Source organism: Chlamydotis macqueenii, chromosome 2 (assembly GCF_036417535.1).
Source record: "Chlamydotis macqueenii isolate bChlMac1 chromosome 2, bChlMac1.mat, whole genome shotgun sequence".
NCBI lineage: Eukaryota > Metazoa > Chordata > Aves > Otidiformes > Otididae > Chlamydotis > Chlamydotis macqueenii.
In genome coordinates, this window is record NC_141557.1 from 137,345,121 (window position 1) to 137,357,276 (window position 12,156).

Here is a 12,156-nt window from a genome sequence, read left to right on the forward strand (position 1 = left end):
GGTGCCATTTTCATAGTCCTATAGGGAAAACAAGATGTACTGTGTTGTGCAATGATGTAGATCATTTCTCTAGAACCCCAAGAAAGGCATCATGTTTTAAAGTCATAAGGCCTTTACTGAGACTACTGAATTTACTACTATCTAATGTCAAATTGTCTAATCTGAGTAACAGCCGATAACGTAAGAAAGCAGCAAAATGACAGCATTTTCTTCATCAATGAGGTCATTAGCAATCACATCAGAAGAGAACAGGAGTATATATTAGTATGTGAAGCAGAGGCATAAAGACAGAATGCATTGCTCAAGATCACCTAGAAGAGATTTTTCTGCAGTAATTATAGACTGGTAACTATTAGGACAAAAAGTACAAATGACAGAGTCCAGGCTGTACAAGTCTGATCATACAGGGAATTACTTTCTTGCATAATCAATTGCATAAAATATACACGATTGCATAAAATTTGCAAGTATCTGCATTGGGTTGGGTTGTAATCTCAATTATTCTGTATTTTTAATGCAAATTAAAATGAACTGTGTCTTGGGAATCAGGGAATATGGATCTGTGTAGTGAGAACTTTGGATAAAATTTACAGACTCATGTGGATGACGTCTTTGAATGAGCAGTCTCTCTTTTATGTATTTTCATGGCTTCTTAAGGACCTGGCATGCGAGGCGCTGTGTTCTGAGTTACTGTACACAGATTGGGCTGGTTTTACTCCTGACACTTAAGAAGAAAGTGCTGGAAAAGTAGAAACAAGGTTCCTGAACACCTGGCAAGTATACCAGGGGATTTAGTTTGACTTATTTCTAAACTGTTGGAATTTGGAATTTTTTTTTTTTTCATAAGCTGTGGATGCGTGTATGCGGTAGTTTAAAATACTTAATTTCAAACTCAGATATTTTGCGTGTGTCTAGTTCACTAAGTCACAAGCAAGGATGAGACTTTATTGAATTAAGGAAGATACTTCAGTACAACTGTATATTGTGTGAGATTTCTGAGGTTACTGTCCTTTTTAGTAAAGTTGTTTAGAAAAATAATGTTCTTATACCTCTATATATCTTTTCTGGAAACAGTAAAAGTTGATATTACAGTTCAGATGATTATTAGCACAGATGTTTTTGCCCTTCTCTCCAACTTCTTAGCCATGAGGGTGGCATTGTGTACAATACACTGGATTTTTATATGTACTTGCTGATGATTATTAAGTCAGTTTGGCAAACAACAATTTTGGGGAGGAAAAGTGCTTAAGTCTTTTTGGGCTCATGTTTGGAAAGCATTTATTTAGTGCTCACTGTGCATTTTTCATGTGAAACTTTCTGTAAAGTATGCAGATTACAAGGTAGTAGTCTCATAAAATACCTTTTCAGATATTTTAAAATAAAATGAGGAAACAAAGGATTATGTGAACTTATTACTGCTTTTAGATCGGGTTTTTCAAGAACTGTTTTAGCTGTCCCACAGGCTTCATGGAATTTGCTTGGCTGTGGCCCTGGAATTCCAAGGGTTTGCCGTCTCTGAGGGCAACAAGATACTGGCTATTTAAACGCCAAATTTCAGTTATTACACTTCATAGGCTTTCCTTGTTGAATGGTTGTATTTTCTATCATATGTTGTAAAATCTGTTAGCATTGTGATTTATATTACGACAGCCTACAGATCCGGATTGATATGCTGCTTTACAAATACATTGCTAACTTAGTTTCCTCAGTGAGGTGATTAAGCATCCATTTCAGCTGGATGAAATTAAGCCAATGGGAAAGTATATAGACACTCTAAATTTGTGGGTTTTTCTAACAAACACTTCACCGAACGCTGTGTCTGTAAAAGAGTGAGCAGCAGTCCAGTGCGTAGTAAGAGTGAGTAGAAACAAGGCATTTAGAGGCTTTCACACAGAGGAAAAGGAGAGTGGTAAGATTATCACGGGGTGCAAAGGAAGGGATTTTTATCTGCTGAAGGGCCTGGAGGCAAGGCGTTGCTGGTTATTCAGATAGTGGTATCTTCTGTCCGTAAGCGTGTCAGAACAAAATGTTACTACTGAAGGAAGGTTACCTAAATTAGGATAATCTTCAATTTAATACCTGTTCCTCTGCCTTAAAATGAAGTAACACTCAAGAGAGAGAATGTGAAAAACTTTTTCTGTTTTTCACAGCTGTGGCCTGTTTTCTAATAAGACTGCCTTATTTTTTTTGAGTCCGTTTCAAAGTGAAGTTAACTGAGGCAAAGAACTCTCATATCCGAGGAGCAAGTAAATGAAGTTAATTGAGAAAACAGAACTAGGCTGTTGTCAGTGTTGTATAGCAGGACAAGAGGCAATGGTGACAAGCAGTAGCAAGGGAAAATCTGTTTGAATACATACAGGGGAGAAAAGTGCAATGAGGGGATTAAGCACAAGAATAGTTTGTCCCAAGGGTTTGTGGAATCTCCATCCTTGCAGATTTGCAAAACACTCCTGAGCAAGGTCCTGAGCAACTTGATCTGGCTTTCAAGTTATCCCTTCTTTGAGAAAGTGTTTGGATGAGATGGCCTTCAGAAGTCCCTCCCCTCTTAAATTATTCTATGATTCTAAGGATATCTGGAGATAAAATTCTTCAGGAATGTTTGTTGCATTATAGTTGTTCCCAGATAATCCTCTCACATGACAAACTGTAATCAGTGAGCACCTAAATGTTCTCTAGTTTTGAGAACATTGTATTCATTCAGGTGAAAAGTAATTTGGTGAATGAACCCTTTGGTGGCTTGGGAACAGTGGGCTGTGCGTTTTGAATACAGTTACATTTTAGACCTATCTGCTGTTTGTCTAACTTGCAAGGTGATTGCACTTGAATTCCAGGAAAAAAATGGGGCCCTGTCATGGGAGGTCAGGTTTGGTCTTCCCAGATGCATCAGTGCCTCAATGTACCACAGCCTTTGGTGGGCCAGGTCCTTTACAGATTAGGTCACAGACACAAAGATGGATACTTCTTAAAGATGTATTTAAATGCTCAGTACCCACCAATTTGAAAAAGAAGGAGATCTGGAGTGAGCAGAGGTTTTGAACCTTGTTCTCTGGTGTCAAGGCTGGAATCAAAACTGGTGAAGAGGTTCCTCTGCAGTACAGCTGCTCCATTCCACACTCTGCCGAGCACACATGAGCCCATGAGGTATGCAAGGGAAGGGGCCATTTGAGTTTGGATCTGTCAGTTCTCAAAGTAAAATGGTCTCCTTTCATTATGTGGTTTATAGGCTGGTTTGTGTACTCAATAATTTGAAAATCTGTCTTATGCACTCTGTCTTAACATTTGGATAAGTGAAATAACATCAAGAAACTGATGCTTGTGATTTAAACATGTTTTCAAGCTGCATTTTTAATGTTGAGACTTTAAACTCCATCTCTCTTGGACAGATGAGTCTGTGTCAAGGCTAAGCGTTACCACAAAATATTTCTGTGTTTAATGTCAGGGTATGTATTTTGACTATGAAGATGCATTCTCAAATGTATGAATTAGCTAATTTCAGTTTACAGCCCATTCTGTGACACTTATATCTAGTTTAAAATGAAAAAAAAAACATTTCTTACTAATTTGAAGGTAAGCTGACCTTCAAATTGCTGTTAGAAACAATCTTAAAAGTAAATGAAAAATAGTATTTTCTTTACAGTTGTTTTCCCCAAGATATGGACACTGTTAGGTTTCTCATGCTTATTTTAGATGTGCTAAAATAATTTAATCTAATTTCACAATAATTTTAATTTTTTTTTTTTATTCATTAGCAACTGTGGAAATTTATTAGCAGATGGCTGTAAGGAATGGAGTTTAAGAGGATGGTTGCATCATCAGATTTTTTTGAGTCTGTTCTGCACCTGCATTTCTCATTTATTAGATGAGCTGAGAGCAGACTGTACCTAAGCATTAGGATCTCCTGTGATTCAGGACCGTGCTAATCTGTCAGTTGACCTCCTGTCTTGAATTTCTGACCAGTAAATACATTCGAAATGTAGTGATTAAACTTTTTATTGATGCTACAGATCTTTGATTTTTAACATGTTATTAAACTATGTAGTTAACATTAGGAGTTCGAAAACCATCACATCATGAGGCAGTATCAGATCTAGACAGTGCTCTTGGACTCTGCGAGAACAGCAGAAAAATACCAAGTGAAGCCACTCGATGGCAGTGTTGCTTCACGCAGTTCTGTAGAGCACAGCATCATCCCTGGAAAGGTTCAAGGCCAGGCTGGATGAGGCTCTGAGCAACCTGATCTTGTCAGGGATGTCCCTGCTCCTTGCAGGGGAGTTGGACTAGATGACCTTTGAAGGTCCCTTCCAACCCTAACCATTCTATGATTCTATGATTAACTGTGCTGAAAGATCTATTTACAAAGTTGAGCCCAAGACATCTGAGTTAGAATCTGACTTCTGTGTTGCCTGGATTTTCTTTATCTTTATCTTGTGATAATTCTGATTAGTCTGTGGCAAAGGAGGTATTAGTGTCACTGTATTGTCTCCTAAACGTCCTGTATGATGAAGGGATGGAAATTTTAGCTTAATCTGTTTTGTGAAGGGCAAGAATAATATCTTTTTCAATTTAGGTCCACATTTAAGTATATGATAATTGAAATCAGGAGTACTTTTACAGTTAGATATTACTGAAAAAAAATTCATTGCATCCAACTTTGGAAGATGTATTGGGAAGATTTGGAGTTTGTGAATGATGCGTGGATGTTTTGGGGAAGTTCCTTAAATTTCAGTAGCAATTAATTTGGATACTTAAACATGCAGATTCTATGGCCTAGTTTAGTATTTTATGTAATGCATGTGACAGATAACTATATTTTTTCAAATTCTCAAAATTCAGGAATGTTTTGTTTAAAACGTGGACTTCTGTTGCTGTTTTTGTGTTGTTCCATTTTTGTCACTCTCTTATCATCCCAGTAGCTTGTATTATATTCTCATGCACTGTGTTCTGCAATGTGTGAACTGCACAGATCGGTCTGTTTGAACTAGTACTTATCAACCCTTATTTTAAATCTGACTTTCGTTCCCATACAGCTGGGTTTTGTTAAACATACTTGGAATTTTTCATATGATTTCTCTTGGAATTCTATCCATCTTTCCTAAAGACACAATCTTTGTGTGACCAAGGTTTTTACCTGTCTTTTTTTTTTTTCTTAAACCTTTCATCTAGTATCCTCTGAACCCTTCAGCCATTTTTATCTGCATTTGACAGAAAGATAGCAGTCTCAAAACTAAGTTCATAGAAATCGTTGGTCAGGACAGAGGACAAGGATGAATGGAAATTTTTTACACCACTGAAGAAAAGTTAAGGAGAGCTCTATCTTTACTGGGCAGTGGCCGGCCAGTCAAAAAGATGCATGTAGCTTCGGATTAATGCTAGCATGTACTTTCCCTTGCCCAGGGAGGGTATGAACTTGGATGTGACTTGGATGAACTGAATGTTCTTGGGGGACAAATGATGTAAATCAGCAGGAATAGAGCAGGATGACACCAAGCTGAGTGGTTTGGTTGATACTCTAGAGGGAAGGGATGCCATCCAGAGAAACCTTGATAGACTTGAGAGTTGGGCCCATGCAAACCTCATGAAGTTCAACAAGGCCAAATGCAAGGTCCTGCACCTAGATTGGCACAATCCCAAACATTAATAAAGGCTGAGCAATGAGTGGATTGAGAGCAGCCCTGAGGAGAAGAACTTGGGGATACTCGTAAATGAAACTGAATAAGAGACAGCAATGTGCACTGTGAGCCCGGAAAGCCAACTGCGGCCTGTACCTAAAGGGGGCCTACAGGAAATATCGGGAGAAACTCTTCAGCAGGGATTATTGCAATAGGACAAAGGATAATGGTTTCAAAATAGAGGGAGGTAGATTCAGATTAGACATTAGGAAGTTTTTTTTTTTTTACACTGAGGATGGTGGAACACTGCAACAGGTTGCCCAGAGAGGTAGTGGATGCCCCATCCCTGGAAACATTCAAGGCCAGGTTGGATGAGGCTCTGAGCAACCTGATGTAGTTGGAGATGTCCCCGCTTCTTGCAGGGGGGTTGGGCTAGATGACCTTTGAAGGTGCCTCCCAACCCAAACCATTCTATGATTCTATGGTTCTACCCTAGTTGATCAGAGGGCTGGAGCATCTCTTCTGTGAAGACATCTGAGAGAACTGGGGTCATTCAGCCTGGAGAAGAGAAGTCTCCAGGGGGACCTTATTGTGGCCTTTCAGTACCTAAAGGAGGCCTACAGGAAGGATGGGGAGGGACTCATTATCAGGGAGTGTAGTGATAGGACAAGGGGTAATGGTTTTAAACTGAAAGAGAGTAGATTTAGTTTAGACATAAGGAAGAAATTCTTCACTGTGAGTGTGGTGAGATGCTGGAACAGGCTGCCCAGAGAAGCTGTAAATGCCCTGTTCCTGGAAGTGTTCAGGGCCAAGCTGGATGAACCTGGCTGGTCTGGTGGAAGGTGTCCCTATCCAGGGCAGAGGGATTGGAACTAAATGATCTTTAAGGTCCCTTCCAACTCAAACCATTCTGTGATTCTGTGATTCTATGAATATACGTGTAGTTAGTCCAAATTGATTTAATATTGGATGATTGCAAATATTTGATAATGGTTTGTCTTCCTGAGAAAAATTACAAACAGCAAGCCACATTCTTTCCATCATAGCATCTATGTCTGCCTAAGGTATGAATAACTTCAGTTAACTATAAATGTGAGCATATATAAACAAAATTATTATCCTTGAACTTTTCTGTCAATTTATGTGAAGATTAAAATTTCTCATGCAAGAATCCAGTGTTTTCTTGCAAAAGCTGCTTCCATATAAAGTGAGGATTATGATTTCTATCTCAGAGTTTGCCAGGCATTCTTTTGTTTGAGGTCTAGGTTGGAGTAAGGTGTGATGTGTTTTTTGTTTGTTTGTTTGTTTGTTTGTTTTTTAATATTTTGAGGACAGAGTCAGAGAATAAAACCTCCTAATTCCGTGTGTCCACCATGCATGCAAATATCCAATGTATGTAGATGTTAGAGGAGCTGATGAAAGTACTGACTGTCCCTACATAGGTTACCTCATTTTTCAGTGAACCTATTATAAACAATGTTTGAAAAGACCACCAGATCTCAGCTATGATGCAGTAATTTCCTTTTATGTACTATCTGTGTTCTAAATTTTGACTTACAATGGTAATCTTTTTAGCATTGTACATATATACACTATTAGAATGATGCTATTGGGTATTTTCTAGAAAAAAAAACAAATAGGCTTTACTTATATAAGCTCATCAAAAGAGCTAGTTGTAAATTACCTAATCTTACAACAGTATGTGTGTGAATAATGCACTAAATGCATTAAAAAAGAGGTTCTTCATGCTTATCCTTTGTGTTCCAAAGTTTTATCCACCTGTTTCAGGAAAGGAGAAGGTCTGACAGTCCTGGTAGCTCATGTACATCGTGATAGAATTTGAAGTATGACAAGTCTGCATAGTTTGGGGGTGTTATAGATTGTAGGTTTAAAGTTTAATGAAGGCCACCTGTTGGGAAAACGTTTAAACACTGTGTGTGTGATAGAGTATGTGTTTCAGTTAGGATATTAACGTGTTTTAGGAAAGTGGTTTTTGGTGTTTCTTTAAGATTCAAATGTTGGATACTGTGTAGAAGGTATAGGTTTACTGTTATGCATACATGTACACTATTTTCTGTTAAAATTTTAGATTGCTTTGTCTGGGTGGTTGTTGCTTTGTGGCATTGCTAACTAAAGGGACCTTATTAATTTCAAAATTACAACAAGAAGCAATGTTTTTCAAGACTAATGACAACTTTATCAACTCCAGATTTAATTATAATGCAATTTTTTTCTTATCAAAGTAGTTAGTGGAGTAAAACAAAACTTCCACATAAGTTCCACATCACCACGGATATAAAAAAGACTTTGCATGTGCTGTTCTGTCTGTGTCTAACAGGGCTTGTTTTCAAGTATTAGTTGTAAGATGTTTGCCCTCACACATGCACTCACCCGTAGAGAGAAACCATCCCTTGTTATTGGTGACGGACAAAAGTCTGTTGATTTGGCTGATCCTAGGAGTTCAGATACTAATCTAGGATTGAAAGTCCAAAGTTACTGACTCTGCAAATATGAGGTGGGAAAATCTCAATTGCAGAATTTTTCAAACAGCTTAAGCATTTTGATGTAAGAAGCTTGAAGAATAGGGAATATATTCTTGTGTGTTTCATGACGGTTCTTTGGTTTCATAATGATTTTTTTTTCACTATTTCAGAATATTCAGATCTTCTAGTGAACCATGTTTATTTTTTTTTTTTTAATTGGGCATTAGTCTCTCTTACACAAGTACTCACATTTGGGTGCATTTTTGTACATGCATATCTATGTGTAGAAATGTATTTTTTTTTTCCCCAGTAAATGCTATTACAGCTAGAGGTACTGAATATTTTATCAGAACTAAGCAGCCCCTGACAGCTATGTAACTCTCACTGTAGCTGGAAGGATTCCTGTCCACTTCTGATCATTGAAAGCAGAGAAAGGTCTGTGTTGTGAAACACTTGGCCATCATAAAAGCCTTGATTCTTAAGTCCTTGAACCACACTTTCACGCTAAAAGCAGAGACACACACACACAAAAACCTCCAAAACACATACCAAAAAAAAAGAAAAAAAAAAGAAAAAAAAAAGAAAAAAAAAAGAAAAAAAAAAGAAAAAAAAAGAAAAAAAAAAGAAAAAAAAAAGAAAAAAAAAAGAAAAAAAAAGAAAACAGGAATCAATGCTTAGAGATTTATTCTAGTGAACGGAAGTAAGGTAAACATGTTTCTTCTGTTCTACAAAAGGTGTAAATGGCTAAAGGGTGGGCAGGACAAAGAATAAGTATGGCTGGAACAGTTAAAAATGAGGATCTGTCTAAAGCAATCTTTTCCTCTATTTCTTTTTTCCCTTTGCACTTCTAAGGGACACAGCAGTGGACACCAAGTGTTCATTTACTCACTAGAATGAACTGTGGTGCATTTGCCCTTGCTGTTTTCTCCCTGTTGCATTTGGAAACAAAGTCTCATTTTTCTAAAGTTGTTTTGGGTGGACAATGCTTCAGGTTTCTCATCTCAGTCTAAATAACAAGTCGTAAAATAATTTAAATAAATGAAACTGAAATATTTGAAAAATATATTTATTTTTACTGCCTACTGCAGAATAGTGATTGGGAAGACACTTCACCTATGTGATGGATCTTACATTTTAACATAAATTTCTTTGCCATCAAGAGATACAAAAAACTTAGAGGAATGCCATTGTGTCCTTGTTCCCTATCGGATAAGGTATTTAAATGTCTTAATATTTAAACCTTTTCCATGCTCTTTGTATCTATCTGAGCACTTTGTGTCATGCACAAGGTGCACGAAGTTCTAAAAAGATTGAAAGTTACCTGGTGAACGGTCTCCACTGAGAAACCCTTTTTCCGGGTGGACTGCCAGAAGCAGAAGGGGGTAGCTTTGGAGAAAAATGATCGTCACAAACGTTTTTGGCGCTTCCCATGTGGGGATGACAGCTTACAGTCCTTCACTGCACTTTGAGCTTGCTACACTTCAGTCTGAAGCTTCAGCCCACAGAGGGAATCTGTATATGTTTTCAGCAGGACTTACTGCTACCTTGTGTTCTGAATTTTCTCCATAAATAAGCTTTTTACTCTCATTTAGAAAATATAACAGTGATGGGGTAAAACAAGTTTGCTAGCACCAGGGTTACTGAGGACTTCATGCCCTCTGACTGCAGCCAGAAAGGGTTCCCCCAGGAGAGCCAAGGCTGCTCTCCCGGGCTTGGCAGGGAGACGTCTGCTCCGCTGGGCACTTCCCGCTCATATTAGCATAGCCCAGCCTATATCGCACACACCCCCAGTAATACCTCATTTTGCCACTGGACTGAAGCCAAAAGCACAAGTATTACAGGGAATATAAAGCGGGAGGTTACTGGAAAGTATCACAAACTAACATGAGACTAGACCACAGTTTTGCAAAGAGCAGAAAATGTGATCTTTGCTAGAAAAGACCCTTGCATTTTGTGTAGCTGTTTATACAATTCAAGCATTTAATAAGCGTTTTTATTGAGTATAGTTAGAGAGCAGCTGCAGAAATCCTAAGTGCTTCTGTTTGTTTTTTTTTCTCTGTAGTTTTGGAACTGCAAAGTCTCAGAAAACAACTGGAGACTGACACAGAACAGGGTGATTCCTCAACTGCGCGCTCTTCTAGAAGAGGAATTGCTTTTGTGGGGTGGGAATGATGACAGGAGCAAAAAAGAAAAGAAGTGCAGTCTGCAGGAAGATCCAGGCTATTAGCTTTGAAGATATCAAAGTCTGGTGCATGAGAAGGCTGCCCATCTTGAAATGGGTGCCTGTCTACAATTGGAAGGAAAATTTGATTCCTGATGCGGTTTCTGGAATGATGCTAGCCATCCAACAGGTGACTCAAGGTATCGTTAACTCACTTCAGGTTCATATTTTGAAATCTGGTTGTGCTGAATTTGTCCAGTCTTATTTTTCTTTTTTTTTTTTTTCTTTCTTGTTTAATATTATCTTAAAGTTTTGGTTAAAACAAATATAAGCTTATATATCTAATGTTGATTTAATCTAAATAAAAATAGAAAGAAAAAATGTATAGTCTTAACTCTTACGTGTATATAGTGGATGCACAAATGTGGATAGAAATGCCTTGTGTTGTTGTAGCTAATTTCTGTGAGCTGGAACTTTACTATATATCCCATCCTTTTGACAGTTTTTCAAAGACTTAATATAGGAGATAGAAGAGCCGTAAACCTATTCACACAGTGTAGGGTTATATACAATGTTTTGTCAGTTAAATGACCATCTTTCCCTATTTCACAAGGAAAACAAAATACATCTACACGATAACTGCATTGTAAGACACACTGTTCTGGAGTAAACATTGATGTTATACTGTTACCTGTGGAAGCCCAGAGCGTAGCAGGAAAAAGTAGCAACCTTCTATATATAAAGGGTGTCTCTTCTACCAAAGACATTGCCCACAGAGAGGGTCTGCCTGCATCCACAGCTTGCGTACTTCAGCTTCTGTGTTGATTTAGTGCTGTGTTACTTTCCTGACCACGTCTCTTTTCAAGCAGCAATAAAACGTAGAGGTGGAGCTAGAGTCCATTTGGCAATTGAAAAAAAAAAGAAAAAGAAAAAGAAAAAACTTCCCAGACTAAAAGCCTGCAGAACCTGTAGAAACCTAAAGTCCCAGTAATCCAGGCTTGTAAAGTGATTGCTACTGGGAAATAAATGCTTTAGTCTGATTTTGTTGTGTCTTTGATAGTGTCATTTTCTTTTGGCAATATTTTATGTTTGTCTCAGGCAAATCACAGCTTATCTGCCTCAGATGGACTTTAACTTCTGGCTGATGTAAACTATATATATTATTTCTCAACGATTTTCCATGTTAGCTATGCTTAACTAACATTCATGCTGTTAAATTGTAAGCACTCTTTTAATTTAATTATGCTGGAGCTGGAAACAACCAGTTTGTATAAATATTTGTGCTTTTAAAGTAATTAGGAACATCTGCATTTGCATGATTTAACTTTAAGAACCTTAATACTGTAACACTGTATGTGTGTATAAAAGAATTGTAATTAAAATGCTGCTAATAACAGTATGTTGAAATTCATAAAAAATATTAAGTTAAAGAGCAGTTCTTCACTGCCAGGATTTTCTTGTTTGAGTCTTGTACCAAGAAGTAATTTAATGTAACAGATAAATTTAAGAAGATCCAGTGAAAACAGAAAATATTAGTTTTGTTTTACTAGATTATTTTTATGTAATCTATAAATAATTTTATCTTTATTTTATGCTATTTAAAAACAAATGTGTTGAAACTCTTCCCTCTTGCTGACCTGTTTTTTTTCTTTCTGTCTTTCCTCACTGCATCTCAAGATTTCTGAATGATTTTAGGGGATAGAAATGGAGGAGAGTTAGATACCAAAACATTTTGTCATGTTTGTGGTGCTTTAACATGGACACAACATATGTGTTTAGACCCTGCTTGTGTTAGCTCTTTTCTTAATGTTGTAAGCCTTCCAGTTGCCTGGACTATCCTTTAATGTTTTCACAGAGAGGATTATGCAAGAAAATCAAAAGTCCCTTTTGTCATATAGCATGA

At 37.4% G+C, this 12,156-nt stretch overlaps 1 protein-coding gene across 1 annotated transcript in view; it reads left to right on the plus strand.

Annotated features, from left to right (window-relative positions):
• The first annotated feature begins 10,260 nt into the window (after nt 1-10,260).
• The window catches only part of SLC26A7 (solute carrier family 26 member 7), a 67,766-nt gene continuing 65,870 nt past the window's right edge, over nt 10,261-12,156 (plus strand). The window contains exon 1 of the mRNA XM_086742473.1: nt 10,261-10,453. Within this exon, the coding sequence (XP_086598599.1) occupies nt 10,261-10,453 (193 nt within the window). The remainder of the gene's footprint in view (nt 10,454-12,156) is intronic.